The sequence below is a fragment of the Panthera uncia genome (genome assembly GCF_023721935.1).
Source record: "Panthera uncia isolate 11264 chromosome A3 unlocalized genomic scaffold, Puncia_PCG_1.0 HiC_scaffold_12, whole genome shotgun sequence".
Classification (NCBI taxonomy): domain Eukaryota; kingdom Metazoa; phylum Chordata; class Mammalia; order Carnivora; family Felidae; genus Panthera; species Panthera uncia.
Window position 1 is genome coordinate 28,789,239 of NW_026057579.1, and position 15,984 is coordinate 28,805,222.

General features: G+C 44.7%; 1 protein-coding gene across 3 annotated transcripts in view; it reads left to right on the forward strand.

Annotated features, from left to right (window-relative positions):
• The window catches only part of NBAS (NBAS subunit of NRZ tethering complex), a 328,333-nt gene that overhangs the window by 302,604 nt on the left and 9,745 nt on the right, over nucleotides 1–15,984 (forward strand). For 2 of the 3 annotated variants that reach the window (XM_049652501.1, XM_049652502.1), the window contains 3 exons: nucleotides 3,049–3,188; nucleotides 7,148–7,292; nucleotides 13,858–13,986. In XM_049652501.1, coding sequence (XP_049508458.1) covers nucleotides 3,049–3,188; nucleotides 7,148–7,292; nucleotides 13,858–13,986 — 414 coding nt within the window. The remainder of the gene's footprint in view (nucleotides 1–3,048; nucleotides 3,189–7,147; nucleotides 7,293–13,857; nucleotides 13,987–15,984) is intronic. The other variant, XM_049652503.1, reaches the window with a different exon arrangement.

Here is a 15,984-nt window from a genome sequence, read left to right on the forward strand (position 1 = left end):
CCAGGCGCCCCTAATTTATAGTTTTTTAAAAATCTTTCTCTCCTTTTAGATACACTACACTTCCTAAAAATTTACAGGCTGTTACAGTTTCTGAAAATAAATCTAAATGATCTTGGGACACCTGGGTGGCTCAATCGGTTAAGCGTCTGCCTCTTGATTTCGACTCAGGTCATGATCTCATGTTTCAGGAGATGAAGCCCTGCGTCAGGCTCTGCAATGACAACACAGATCCTGCTTAGGATTCTCTCTGTCTCTTTCTCTCCTTCTCTCTCAAAAAATATTTTAAAAAATCTAGATGATCTTGGAAGCAAGAATCACTTTTTCCTAATCTCTTCCTTTTCATGGTGTCCTCATGTAACCTATGTAGACTCTGCCTTTCATGTCAAGGAGCAACTGCTTGTTATTCATCATACAGTCGTTAATTATGGAAACTGGAGGACTGACACTAGAGGCATCATTCAGTTGTTTTTAACTATTTTTAAAATGCAAAACCCATGGGTTGCCTGGGTGGCTCAGTCGGTTAAGCATCCGACTTTGGCCCAGGTCATTATCTCATGGTTCATGAGTTCAGTCCCCACGTGGGGCTCTGTGCTGACAGCGTGGAGCCTGGTTGGGATTCTGTCTCTCCCTGTCTCTTTGCCCCTCCCCCGCTCGCTTGCACATGTGTGCACGCACTCTCTCTCTCTCTCTCTCTCTCTCTCAAAAATAAACATTTTTAAAAACCCACAAAACCTTTCCTACAAATAAGCTATAAAAGCTTGGATTGTAACTCCGACAAGAGCAGCCATTTACCTGCCCTTTTCCCTCCCACAGACCTTCAGGCACCTCCTCAGATCTTCTGAAACTTCAGGGCTTCTTGGAGCACATTTTTGAAATGAGGAAAATAGGACCCAAAGAGAGGGACTGCACTGAAATCACACAACTAGCCACAGGGCATTGTTGGTGGAGACATCATGTCAATACGCGGGCCTCCTTTGAGTCATGTTTAGTGATTCCCTTCTCACTGGCGTCTTCGTTTTAAGCCTCACGTCTGTCTCCAGTAAAAAAAAAAGAAAGAGAGAAGAGCCAAAACTTTACGGCAACTCGTGAATATTTAGTATCACCATTCTGTGCTAAAATATTTTATAAATGATGGATTGTCTTCATTTACTCATTTGTATCCACATTAGTTCATACACTCAGTAGTATTCCGCATCTGCTGTCTGTCAGGCATTATTTTAAGGAGTAGGGATACACCGGTGAACAAATAAATGGAAGTCTCTGTTTTCAAGGAGCTTCCATTCTTATAGAGGAAGAAAGGCAATCAACCAATACATATGAAACATGTCCCATCATTGTAAGTGCAAAACGAGGTGAGGGAGACAGATGGTGTGGGGGAATATGCTACTTAAGGTGGACAGTTACACAGCACGTTCCCTGATGAGCTGACATTTGAGGAATTTGAAGGATATAAGCGAATGCACCATACACATATCTGCAGAGAGAATGTGGCAGGCAGAGAAAACAAGATCAAAGTTCCCGAGGGGAGGCGCACGTGGTGGATGCGGACGATCTGAGAGACCCTGAGCCTGGAGAGGAGTTGAAGGTGGGAGGTCACGTAAAAAACAGGTGGATTTCTCCAGTTTGGAATTTTTTTAAGCATTTCTGTATAAATAGGTGAGAAAATGTTGCCTAACTCCCAGTTAGACCCCCTATTTAAATATTTCAGAGCTTGTCTAGCTTATTGAGTCCTCTAATTCCAGAACATTCTGATAGGATCATAATTACCTACTGGCTCTGCCACTTGCTCGCCTTGTTATTGGGACAGATAAGCCTGTTTCTGCATCTATAAAGGGAGGCTAATAACACCTGTGCTGTTCTCCACCCAAAACAGTTATAAGGGTGAACTCTTCCTGGGTCATGAAATGATTTCCAAAACTGTAAAATGCTCTTGGGTTATTAGTCCATGGAAGAAGGACGTGGAGCTTTCAAGCAGGTTTTGATCTGCCAGGTCACCACGTGAGCAGGACTTCCCCTATAATTACTGAACATTTCATAGTACATGTCAGCTTTTGTGAGAATGCAGACTATATGCTGTGACTTTTCAGGTGGCTACTTGGGACCAGAGCCAGAATGACCATTAAATTAAATGCTTTGGAAATACGTATTTATACAGAAAATTTAACAAATGTGTAGGTAACCATCCATTCTTTTATCCTTTCAAGACCTCTATCATCATCTGTATGTAATGTACTCACATGCGGGGCATCTGTGTTAAGAGAGGCTAGGGAACAGGCAAACCAGCTTTTGGCTTACTTTTATATTTACAACTGCTTTCTAACTTAACATAGCAAACATTTTCATCCACAGAGGTGTTGGAGATGTGATTCGTTTCAGGACTGCCTCAGCGTAAATAAAGGAAATATTCAGTTATGCAATGAGAGGAAAAATTAGTGTTTTTTACTGATCAGGACTTCTTTTGCATCAGAAATGGAGATTCAAATAAAAGATATTTTGCTTTATTTTGATATATAACAAAAATCATAACAAATACAATTTAGTCAAGTCTTTAATTTCAAATTAGAGAAATTTTCTAGACAACATGAAGACTCAGCAATAAAAATGCTAAAATGAAAAGTAGAAGTACATGGAGGATAATTTAAACTAAAAAAAAAATTGGCTAATGTCAAGTAAGACGAATTATAGTTTCATATAAAATAATTCTGTATTTAAACTTAACGTATATTAGGAAATCACTAAACCAGCTCTCTGGAAATCTACTTGTTTAAACTTATTTTCGTAAGGAACATTCAGAACTTTCCCGTGATTTGTTCTAAACAGTGTTTAGCGTTAACATTTTAAGCTGGGCAAAGCAGAGAGCTTTTGAAGGTTTTTTTGCGGGTGGTGGGGCGGTAGGGAGGAGGTGAGGGTGGTGGTGTTGAATCTTACCTCCCAACACATTGTAAAAGTTTTCGAGAATGTTTCCTCAAAGTCATCAAGTACGAATTCTTCTGTAAACCAGTGAAGTAGCCTTTGCCACCAGCGTCAAGTGTGTATTTCCACTTTCAGGTGGACATAGCTGACGTCGAGAATGAAGAAAACCGCTATTCTCTCTTCGTGGAGCTCCTGGAATGTAGCCACCAGGAGGTCGAATTTCAGCACTTGGTTTTGCTCCTGCAAGCTTGGCCGCCTATGAAACACGACCACGTGTGAGTGTTAACATCAAGTTAAATTTCCTTGGTCTGTTCTTTACTTTTAAAAATCCAGGGGCGCCTGGGTGGCTCAGTCAGTTAAGCGTCCGACTTCGGCTCAGGTCACGATCTCGCGGTCCCGTGAGTTCGAGCCCCGCGTCGGGCTCTGTGCTGACTGCTCAGAGCCTAGAGCCTGTTTCAGATTCTGTGTCTCCCTCTCTCTCTGACCCTCCCCCGTTCATGCTCTGTCTCTCTCTGTCTCAAAAATAAATAAAACGTTAAAAAAAAAAAAAATTAAAAAAAAAAAAATCCAGTACCTTCAGGGGAGCCTGGGTGGCTCAATCAGTTAAGCGGCCAACTTCAGCTCAGCTCATGATCTCACAGTTCATGAGTTCGAGTCCCGCATCGGGCTCTGTGCTGACAGCTCGGAGCCTGGAGCCCGCTTCGGATTCTGTGTCTCCCTCTCTCTCTGTTCCTTCCCCACTCGCGCTCCCTCTCTTTCTCTCAAAAATAAATAAAGAGTAAAAAAAATTTTTTTTAATTCAGTACCTTCAAAAGAGCCAGTGAGAAGAAATCTATAAAATCAGCATCAGCCTTTGGAGAAAATTAAAATTGTTTTTTTTTTTTTTTGGAAATATTGCTGTTTCTTTCCATTTCTCCTTGCCCCTACAGCCGAATATTTTATTCAAAAATATCAGTGCTTTATAATAACATCTGATTTATAATGTCAGCAAAATAATTCCGTTCCAGTATTTTCACCGGGAAATGTTCTGAGTCTCTGTTAACACAGCTTGCAGTGCCGACTTGAGAATCCGAATGGAATCAATTGACAGTTCCCATTTAGTGAGGACACACAGTGTTACGTGTGGTTTACACTTAGTCTTAATTCATTCAGTAAACCTGCATGGAGAGTGACATTATCTAATTTTCTAAAGAGGGAGTGGGAATTCGGAAGTCAAAGAACTTTCCGCCCCACGTGGTCAGTAAGTGGACGAGGCAGAGGTCTCACTTGACGACCGGCCGCCCTCACAGCCCATGTTTCCTGCACGTCGTGCTGAGCTCGCAGCTGCCACTCAGGGCCACACGCGGTAGTCCCGCAGTCCCCGTGCTGTCAGCCAAGGATGCCCGCGGAAGACGCGGCCGGCTGTCTTCTGGGCACATGCGCCGTCTGTGACGAACTGCTGCTCCTCGTTGGCAAAAAGCAGGCACGCCCACCCGTGCCTCTGCTCCACACGCCCGCCTGCCCCACGACTCAGCTGTGTCCCCCACCCCCCACCCCCCCGGGCCCAGCATCCGGCTCTGCCCGGGCCAGCGCGCACCTCTGTGCCCCCAGGAGCTAACGGAGGTTTTCCCTGAAGAGTCATTCTTCCGTGTGCAGTTTGTGAAGGGCTGCTACCAAACAGCCGGCAAAGGCCCTCTCACTTAACCCCAGGGTGAGCCTGTTGGAATTCCTGAAGCCAACCAAGGAGAGCGGTGTTTTTGTTTTGTGTCCAAACGAGTGTTTTCAGAAAGGGGGAAGACCGTTTCTTTGATCTCTACCATTTGTGGCATAGATGACATGCGGATGTGTAGCTTTTAAGATTCGGTTCTCACCTTCCCTATTTGAGGCCCTGCAGTACAGCTTCTCACACTCAAGCCCTCAGTTTCCCACGTGACCGTGTATCGGAGCAGCGTTTCCATTGGGTCCCAGCTGTCATGGCGGGGCTGCCCCGGAGCCCACGGGTTCTCATTGGGAGCAGGGTCCCCCGCTGGGCCTGCTGAGCCCGCTTCTCTGGACGGTTCCCAAGCAGCTCTTATGTGATGATGGTGTGTGGTTCACTCACTAATTAGATTGTCAGTAACGCTTTGCTTTTTAAGAAAGTGATCGGGGTTGCGTTGCGGATTCCTTCATACCCTCCAAACGGATCTCTCGGTCTAAAGAGAGTTTTTCAAAATCGGAAAACGATACCGTCTAGTAGATGAGCTTACTGTGGTTTTACAGTTTCTTGTGACGTTTAGAACAATGACCATTTCGAAACACTGGCTCGCCCACACGAAGTGAACTCAGCTTAATCGCTTAAGGCATGGATTGCATTTTAAACATTTAATGCATTAGCAGGTTTTTAAAACCTCAGTTTTTAAAGGTATATTCTTTTGTAGCCAGAATGAAGTGAAATCACTAAATTGCTAACCTGTGTTCTAAAAACCTCCTTTACGAAATGAGTAGAATCGAAACAATGCACTACCGGTCTGCCTAACCCCTCTGACCAGCTGTGTCTCCATCCGAGCGGGTACCTGAGGATAAGTCAAATAAAGTGGTCTCTTGTGGCTTTTTTCCTTTCCCGAATTTGTGTTTCACCACAAGACACTGTATGATGGGACACCTTACCAATAGATTCTTTAAAGTACTTTTGAGTCCCTTTTCTGTTCCCAGACAATCAAATGTGTGACCTCACTTCCAAAATCACCACCCCCCACCCCCCATTAAGGAAAGAGGAGAGAAAAATCAGGAAAGGCAGGAGGAAGGGAAGGATAGTGTGACAATGACTGAATGTAGCCAGTTAACACAATAAAGGTAAAAACTGAGAAATCTGCTTGGTCCACGTGATTGCTAATTTACTGGAACCAACTCTGGTTTTTTAGTTTTATTCCCCTGTGGGAAAATGCATGGGAAGAATGATAGATTCGTACTTATGGGACATGTATAATTCTCATCCAGTGTATCAAAGCTGGCTGGTGCAAAGTACATCTTGATAATTGTCGTCAAAGCCACATGGCCCATCGGGGTCCACTGTTTGGGCAGGCCAGTGTTCCTACTGCAGTGAGGCGGCCTGGTAGGGAAAACCCAGAAAGGTGGAACTCAGACTTTGAAACCGGAAAGCAGAGGGTGGGTCCTTGCATGTAAGAAGACTCCTCAGTCTACCAGACACTCTCAGAGCTTTGTACCTTGAATAAGCAGGACTCTGTCCTCACGCATTGTTCGTTTGAGCTGAGACACAAAGGCTTTGCCAGAGGCTGGCGAGTCCCTTTGTCATTGTTACATGTGACATTTTTCTTAGGGGGCGAGGGATAAGGCCCTTTCAAGGGAAGAACCATCCTTAGGTGTTCAGTGTCTAGACTCTAGAGCCGTGCTAATGAGACAACAGAATCTTCATAAATAGGAAAAGTATTTTAATGTATCTGAGTCAAATTGGTACCCTCTTCCTGAGGCCGTGGGACGAATGTGCCTTTACCTTGTCTGTTGAGATGTAAACCGTGATGTTGGTATGAAACGTGAGGTCCTGACATTCAGAGGAAGGAAACAGAGCAAACTTTTGGATGCTTTTATGTTTCAGAAATAAGGAAGCTGTATGAAGTGTGATGTCTCTACTGCTCATGTGTTGCTTCCTCGGTCTGTGCTCACAGGCTGACCTCTGCTGCGCCCTTGTGTCCTTCAGCCCCGCCCTGACCCCCCGAGTCTGTCATAATCCTATGATAAACAAAAGCCATTATTTAGGTAGTAGATAGTGAAATGTGCCTGCAATTAAGAGCGATAATTCACAATTACAAACATCATTCATTGAATAAACCAATTTTGCAAAGAAAACATTAGATTGCTCTTTCAGAATGAAAAAGAACTGAGGCCCAGAGAGGTTGGGTGGCTTCCCCAGCACTAAATGACTAGGCTGAGAGAGTTTCAGTGACTTCCCTGAGTCACCCAAGTAGGAAGCCAGGGAGCCGGCCTTTGGCCCGAGGGCAGCCTCTGCTCATAGTGTCTGCCCACGGCCTCCACGCTGCTGGGCACTTGGTAATGCCACAGCAAGCTGTTTTCTCTGTGAGATGTTCTCCCTTCTACAATACAGACTTGAAGGAGGAACGCAGCATCTAGATTGTGACTGTAGTTTGCCCAAAGCATTTTGCTTCAAAAGGTGGCATTTCTTTTCTCTTTAAAAATTCCGTACCGCAGTTGTTAGAGCGTTAATCATCCATTCCCAGTGTCTCGTGTTTTCCTCCCTCAGGTCCAGCATAACCAGCAATCCGTGGGTGAGACTGGCAACAGCCATGCTGACCAGGTGCACATCGGAGAACAAGGACGGACTGGGGAATGAGGTTTTGAGAATGTGCCGCTCTTTATATGACACCAAGCAGATGCTCCCCGCAGAGGTAAGCGGGTATTTCAAGTGGCTTTCCCGGGGGGCATCCCTTTTCCTTGTCCAAACTCTTTATTAGAAGCAGTCATCAGCGACTCTGCTTGAGGAACACTTGGCTGAAGTTATCAGTAGGCAAAGGCCCATAATTTCCAGTAGATCAAATGAAGAAAAGTCGTATTGAAAGGATGCTTTGAGGTGGTTTTCTGTCTGCTGGAGCTCTGAAGCCGATTCCCTTTGCAAATCTTAGGGTGTGACTCAGCTTCCAGTTCCTCTTGGATGCCCTTTCATGTCTAACTCAAGCTTACGTCCCCAGGGGTCTGCGTAGCCAGCCCCTGTGTTGTCTCTGCCCGAACCGGACCAGGTGGTGATGGAGTGGGAAGCGTTAGCACCCCTCTGGGCAGGTGGCCAGCCGCTCTCGCTTTTCCGTGCTTTCTGCCATTGTCGTAGGAACATCACATGACCACAATGTTTAATCTCTGTAAACACGGTAAAGACTCAGCCACCTCCCTTTTGACCACCATTCTCTCTTTGACCCCATAATTTGGCTGTCACTGAGGCATTTGTTTAATATATGTAAATTTGTACATTCTCAAATAAGTACATATTAATTACAGCTCCCTGCTGTGAATCTGACCTCAGCAGTGTGCTGTTTGAGCAACTTCTACATGTCTTAAATATAAGCATTTGGATAATGGCACTAAATTGATTAATTGGTTTTCAGGTTCCTGCCACATAGGAGGTAAACTTGAAAATAAAATTGTAAATATGATGCTTCGAATCCTCTCAGTAATCACTCAAGGAAGATATTCTCATTATGAATGTACATTTAATGGATTGTTTTCTGAATGAGGGACTGGCTAAGTGTTTTCTGATCGAATTTTAAAATATTTTCTCCATTTAAAGAAGGTTTCCAACCACCAGAATGACAAAATTCTTCTATAAAATATTTAAAGTACCAACACCAGAAATAACTTCCCTTTATGCCACAGTGTGTGATTTGCTTGTCTCTGCTACTTACCTACCTGTGATCTGTCGCACTGCGCTGTGAGCACTGGAAGGGCAGGCACCATGGCTGTGTCATCACTCACCTGCAGCGGGTTTCAACCTACTGTGTGGAGCGGGGACTCAACACAGTTTATTGCCCTCACCAAGGTGAGCGGTATGTACGTGATGAGGGGTTCACCTTCGCCTTACCATAACCTAAGATCAAGCACCGTTAGGTCAGGACCAAACCCCAGAAATGCCAGTTCTGCCGAATCTGAGTTAGGGAAGCACTATTTAGGACCGACTGTCTCTGTATCGCAAGCTGCTGGTAATGGCGGTAACTAGCGTTTGCTACCACTCTTGGGCTTCCACTTCCATCGTCCCACTTAACCCTCTCCACCACCGGTAAGGAGGCTCCTTGACCTTCAGTTAACAGCTGATGGAACTGAGGCTCTGAGAGCAAAGGTCTGGCTCCTGGTCACTCGGGCAACAAAGGGCGGATCTGGTCATCAAACCGACGTTCCACCTGAATGCTTGGAAAATAAATACTTCCTAGTGAGCCATGCTTCCTACGCTTGGGGTGTCTGCATATTGAATGTGCATGTTTTATGTGCTTGTATAAGCTTCATTATCATCCCCCTTTTCTATGATATTTCCTTCAAGAATGGCCTGTAGTGTGTTAGCTCTAGTGTGTCGAGATCTCTATCATTACCTGGAGAATTTGGTTTTTATTTAAATATCCTCATTGGTTTGGTTTTACTACCGTTAGTTCTGAGGCAAGGAATGTAAGTTAGCTGAGAACATGGCCACTGCATCTTTGACCTTGACATCATACCATTCATTACATAATTGAGGTTCAGTAACAGTTACATGTGTTATCTTGCAGCCACCCGGCAGCGGGTGATAAACCTGTCTGAGTGTCCAAAGCAATAGTGAGAGCTGTCAGCATTGCAGGTGAAGTTTAGGGGCGACCTTCGAGGACATGCAGGGAGAAGTGTGTCGTTCTTCTTTTTATTGACTAACACATTGTAAATTATGCTCTGTTTCCTATTTAAAAAAAAAAAAGAGTTGGTGATTGAACAAGAAGTTAAATAACTATAATGATTCAGCTCCCTAATATGCTTCTACGGCCAGGTTGAGGTGCCTTGACAAATGGAATAATATTTTATTTACAGTGGTCCCGCTTAATCTCAGAATCATCGGACCAATGCTTCCCGAGTGTTTTAAGGAGCTCAGAATACATAGCACAGTGCCTGAAGCACACGTCTATTAGAGTATTCCTCACACACCAGGGAAGGGGATTAGAGCCTGTCCTCTTTCTTGGGACTGGGAGCACCTGAAGGGCAGGGGATATCAGATGTACAAGAGCAGCAGGAGCCCTGGTGATGCAGCAAATTGTACTGTCCTCCTCCGGACTGGGCCACAGCATGATCTGTGGCCATGAGAAAAGTGCCAGATGCTCTGTCCCTCCCTTTTCTGGCCCCGGAAACAAACAAGGAGTTAGATCATGTGATCTCTGAGGGGACTCTAGTTCTGAGTATTCCCCAAGGTCTCCAGGCCTTTGAGAAGGCTGACTGGAGGCTATTTCCAACTGCACCCAAAGCACCTAATCACGAGTTTCCATCAGCCTCCAATTCTCTTGGGGCAGGGGGGAAGGTACTGGATTAAAGCCCATGTTGAAGTAAGCCATTAGCGCTTCTCTGTTCCGGTTTGATAAGGTGAAAGATAATCATTATCAAACAAGTTGTGTTGCCACAGTGACTTTTCTTTATTTTCCTTACGCTGCCTCACTTCTGTCTTGAATTTGGGCATGTTTACAGATTTTTTTTCCTTAGGCTGCCATGATTAAAAGAACCTTGCAAATGTTAGGTACTATTTTTATTGATTGTTAAAGGTGCTCAAATGTGAGTTAAAATGGCTACAGAGGAAGGAACATGGTAATTAAGAAATGGAAATGTCTTCTTAAGTTTATTTTACCACCTTTGGAAATTGCATTGTCTAATTTCAGAAGTGCATAATATTTAATATCACTCTGGTGGTAAAATGATCCATGACTCAGTTTTTAAAAATCTACTACTTTTGGTTGCTCTACTCTGTGGTTTATAAATTACGTTTGTCCAACTGTCTAGGACAGGGTACTTCATCCACATTTCCTGTCTCCCCACTGAGTTCCCATATTTAGAGATTGTTTTCTGTTCTTCGTGACTCTTCAGAATGTCTTTATGCAATGCCTGCCGTTGTTCCTGGTTCTTGTTTACTTCCCGCCATGTTGGTTTTGCTGATGGAAAATATTACCAGAAGGATAAAATCAGTGCTGCTTGCAGATCATATTTCTATAGTCTTGAAAGTTCTGTATCCTTCTTAGCTTGTATCCATGGCAATATATGAAGCATTCTCAGGAATGGGGGATATTCAGAATTAGAAACCAGCATAAAACAGATTCTTGGCATTTACAAATTTAAACTTCCAAGTTGCAGCTCTTTGTGACTGACCCTGAAAGTCCCTGGTTTTGCTGAAGCACAGCATGAACTAGAGTCACACATGCTTTGGGTCAGGTGTTTGGGAGTTAGAGGCCCAGCTAATGAGCGAGCCTAGCTAATCTGCAGCCTCTAAGTCTCAGTGTGATTGTTCTCTCTCATAGTTGAGGTACTTTTGATAGAGTCTAGAGTTGATTTGCAGATCAGATGACCTGCATCTCTGTGCCCCTCTGCTCCTGCTGTAGATCCTGCAGCACGTTTGGGTGCAGGATACCCCAGGATGAGCAGGAGGGCTGTGCAAGGACAGAAGGACCATTAGTGGACCGGTCCTGCTTCTTTGACAACCATCAGCCACAGGGACCATGCCTTGGGGACATCACCATGAATCACATTTGTGCGGGGTTCTGGCCTGGCTTTGGGCCCAGATGCACCTGTTCCTCTTAAGTCAAGGCCTCTCGTTCTGTATCCTGATGGCCAGACAGGTTTGAGCTGGGAAGGTGCTGATGAGGTATTTTATGGTTCTCTTTGCTACTTTGTCCTTTTTTAGAGCTTCCCAGATCCCCCTGTAAATCTCCTGATAAACTCTTCTTGTAACACAGGGGAACATACCGAAGGACCTAGTAGAGTATTTAAATACAGAGTAAGTATTTAGCCAGTAACTGTTAGCTAAGAGATAGAAAGTACTCAGTAGCTCAAAAAGTACTCCTCCATTCTTGGATGTCCTTGACTTTATACTTCAGGTAAAGTATATTTCTGTCAGCAAAACCGTCATGGCCGTAAGTCAGCAAGAACCATGAGCAATAACGGGCTAGACATAAAAGCATTCTAAAGAGCCACGAATTAAAAACAACCTTCTAAATACGGGAACTTAGGGGATGGGAAGTGGGGGCGAAGGGAAAGGTAAGTCCCTTTAAGTACCATGTCCCAGACAGTTAGGCACGTGTACTTTGGCATAATCTGTCCATCGTGCCTGCTCAGAGGGGTATACAGGTTATTTGGGTAAAAGTTGTCATCAAAGCTAAGGTCAGCCAAGTGATACGCTTAGTCTAAATATCATAAGTTGCTGAGAAATACCTGTTTACCTGTTACAGAGAACTTAGTGAGTAAGTAAATATGAGTGCTGGGAGGGAGTGACATACAAATATTTTTAGGTATAGTCTATACCAAGCAAATTTGGAATACAGAGAAGGGAAAATATCCTTGCCCTCAAGTGAGGCAGCTGAACAAATGAGTTAATTACAATATCGCAAGATGACAAATAGTGTAGGAAATACTGACAAAGTATAGTCGGAATCGAGGAGTTGCCAAACGTCGGAAATCCGAGGCAGCTTGGTAGGAGATGGGGTTTTCCTGTGCCCTTTTCAGCGGAGACTCAATGAACCAATAGGGGTCCATCAGAAAGAGAAACAGCAGAGGTCACCTCTTGTGCACAGACCCAGAGGTCTGCAGAAACTCAAAACTGCAGCTGTACCGTCAGGACGGTAACCACTGGCCACCTGCAGTTATTAAAACTTAAATTCAGGAAAATGGAATAAAAATTTTAAAGCGGTGCCTCAGTTGCACCAGCCAGATCTCAAATGCTCATAAGCATGAGGCTCCTGGCTGCCATGTTGGACAGAATAGTCTGTCGTGGCCGCGAGGTCTCCTGGGCAGTGCGATCTGAGCGCTGTCTGAGCAACGTGCAGGTGGGGGAACATCGCTGTGACATTCCAGGAGGAGGAGGTGGAGGGCGACAGAAGCAAGTTGGTGCAGGACAGCTGCGTGAAATTGTCGTGTGTGAGAGTCCCTATTTCCTCCTCCCAAATACTCTCTGTGGGCTGTGGCATCCCAGAGGACAGATCCGCATTTCTTTTTGGCCCAGGAGCTCGGAGAGGTTCCTCGTAAGACCGTGTGCTTTAGGGCACACAGAGTGTGAGGTAGAATCCATGATGCCTGAAGTGCACATTCTACAAACGTGTTCCCCTGCCGGTATTGATCATTTCCACCCAAGTTCACGTAGTACAACCTTCCAGTCTGAAATTGAAGGCCTTGCTGATTTCCAGCAGAGATGTGCTAAGGAGAAAAGGGTAAAACACTCCAGTGAGTGGGATTCTGAAGAACGCTTTTCTCCTGGGGGCTTTGAATAGGAGCTTCTTTGTGTCACCCTTGTTTTATCTAGACTTTATAATAATGTAAAGAAATTATTAAAATGTCATAAATTAGAGTGTTTCTTCTCTGGAATGCTGCTGTTGGAGTAGCGTAGGAGAAAGACCAGTCCCATGGGGGACAGGGATTCTTAGTTTTCAAAAACAACCCCTGTTTTGTATAAGGAGGTTGCACTCTCTGTCTGGTCCTCAGTCCAGATGTTCTGTTCTTTCTGTTATAGCTACATTCAGGACACCGGGGGAGCATATAGCTCCGCGGAGAGGAAGAGCTTGCAGATATCCTGTGTTCTTGTACTTTTGTTGTGAAGGGCCATCGTTTGTTAGCTTGTATAAAACTCTTGCTCTCTGATGACAGGTTCAGCTAGGGTAATAAAGGGCTGAGAATAAAATTCAAATGCATTTTCAGTTTTTTGGACTACAGATACTTTTCATGAAACATTCAGTTCACCTTGGCAGTAGAATTATAAACACGTTTTTCAATACGTAAGTTGCTGATTCTTATTGTTGCAGAGGATAACTGGATCTTGGTGATAATATTAACAACCTGTAATCATTTGTATCATTTAAGTGTCTACACACACACACACACACGCACGCACGCATGCACACGCACGCATGTAGGCACAAAACTGCAAAGTGTAGATATAATTACCTCCATTTTACTTGTGAGGAAACTAGGGCTCAGAGAGATTAGGAGAATGGATTACAGTCCTGTGTCCACCCGGAGGAAGACTTTGCAGCTGTTAAACGCAATATCTGGTGAATATCAAGTGAATATCTGATAGGGCCGAAAGATGTTGACAATATACATGGTGAAGTGAGTGAAGCAGATACCAAACAATCAGTGTGGTCCCGTGTGCGCTCTCTGCACACACCCTCCTAGAAAAGGTGTGGAAAGACGCCGCCAGATTAGCGCCTGGCATCCGGAGTGCCTCCTGCCTGCTTGCTCACATAACTGCCCTTGTGGTTCCAGGGTGTGAGGGCGCTGAGCTCATTGCTGCTCAGCCAGTCCCTGCCGCTCCCAGCCCTGAAGCTTCTCCTCGAGAGCCAGGACGACGGCCTTCACGCCATGGCGCTGGAGCACATCACCGCCTTCGTCCAGGTATCCCCGGTGGAGTTTACCGTTGCTTGTGTTTCGGAGAAACGAATTAGCATTGTCATTCTCAGAAGTAACATCCGTGATTGATTTAAGGCTGTTTTGTCTGCAGTATTCTCTGACCACACTGTTTCTGTCTTGTCTAAGAAGTAAATATTTGTTTATTCTATAAACATTTACTAAACCTCTCTCATGAACCAGACTCTGTGTTCATGTGCTGAGAATACAAATCCGAATGATGAAGCAGTTTCTCTGGAGAAGCCAGTGTATTGTATACCCTTTAAAGAAATGTCAGAGCAGCCCAGGACAAGTGGACGTGTCCTTGCCACTTGAAATTTAGATCACAGGAATTTGTCGCGTCAGGCAGGATTCTGTGCCTGGATGTATGTGTTTGGTTGCCTGCTAATTAAAGGTGAGACAGTGGCTGCAGGTAATGTTTACTGGCACCTTCTAAAATCTCAAGCCCTGTTTCCCCTGGCAAACTAACGCACCATTGAAGCAGTGTCTGGGCTTGAGGAATGACGTACTAAAGTCAAGGCTTGAGATTTCTCCCTCAAGGCTGGTTGTCTTGTTATCGTGATTAAGGAAGAAACTTTCACTTCCCTTTTCAAATTTTACACTTTAGAAATAGGTAGCTCAGAGTTGTGTTTTAATGAATTTCCATTGTATGATCCTTACTGAAACCCTTCTGTAGAGATCATTCTTTCACTGTAAAATTTGTGTGTGTGTGTGTGTGTCTTTGTGAGTGTGTACACACACAGTACACACACAGATATAATTTTAGGTATGCGTGTATACTCACACACATGTACGCACACACACAATTATATTTGTTTTTTTTTTTTTTAACAAAAATGTTAGAGGATGTTTTCTAGGGACAAGAGAGGAGAAGAGAATTCTAGAACCTGGGTACATACTTGCCAAACAAGACCATGAAGAGATTTAATGACAACGGATACAGAAAGTTAGGTCTATGGTTACAGAAAGTAGACAATAATTGCATTTGGAAATCGTCATAATGAGCAAAATGAAAAGAATCTAATGCATTTATTCATTGAGATGTATTTCTGAAATAATATAAAGCTTCTGCAAAGATTTTTATGACCACTCTTCATTATCACTGATGATTGATCATAGCAGGGGCCTCTTTGGAAACAAGGCATTAGTAGGGAGTGGAGGGGACCTGTCTGCTGTAACCCCCCCATCCAACTGGGCTCAGATAAACCCTGCATAGTGTTGGGAATGGACAAGAACCTAAGAATTACAATGTTTTTTTTTTTCTTTAGCCCATTTTTTATTGCAAATCCAAGAAATTAGGAAGAAGGGAAAAACAGAAGAAAATCAGGCTGCATGTTTTCAGTGCTTTTCCTTCTCCCCACTGTCGTCTGTGTCTTAGTGTCTCTGCTTAGGCGTTCCCACTAAATTGGCCATGGGCCTCTCTGAGAAGACTACAGTGACGTGTTATCCATCACCCTTCTGTACTCATCCTGCGTGGAGCTCCCTTAGTGCACCCTAAATTCCAGAGGCGAGTAGGTCAGGTTTCAGTGTAAAGATTCTCCATCCCGAATGCATCCGTGAGGACTGCAGCTAGAACGGGGGCTCCCCACCTGCAGACTGGCTTTGCTGCACACACGCACCCACGCACACCCCTGACGCACACACTCACACCCCACACACACTCTCACACACACCCTTGACACATAGTCTCACACACACATGCACCCATGCACACCCCTGACGCACACACTCACACCCCCCACACACGCTCACACACACCCTTGACACAGTCTCACACACACACACACGCACCCACGCACACCCCTGACGCACACACTCACACCCCCCACACATGCTCACACACGCCCTTGACACATAGTCTCACACGCGCGCGCACACACACACACATGCACACGCACCCACGCACACCCCTGACGCACACACTCACACCCCCCACACGCGCTCACACACGCCCTTGACACATAGTCCCACACGCACACACACACA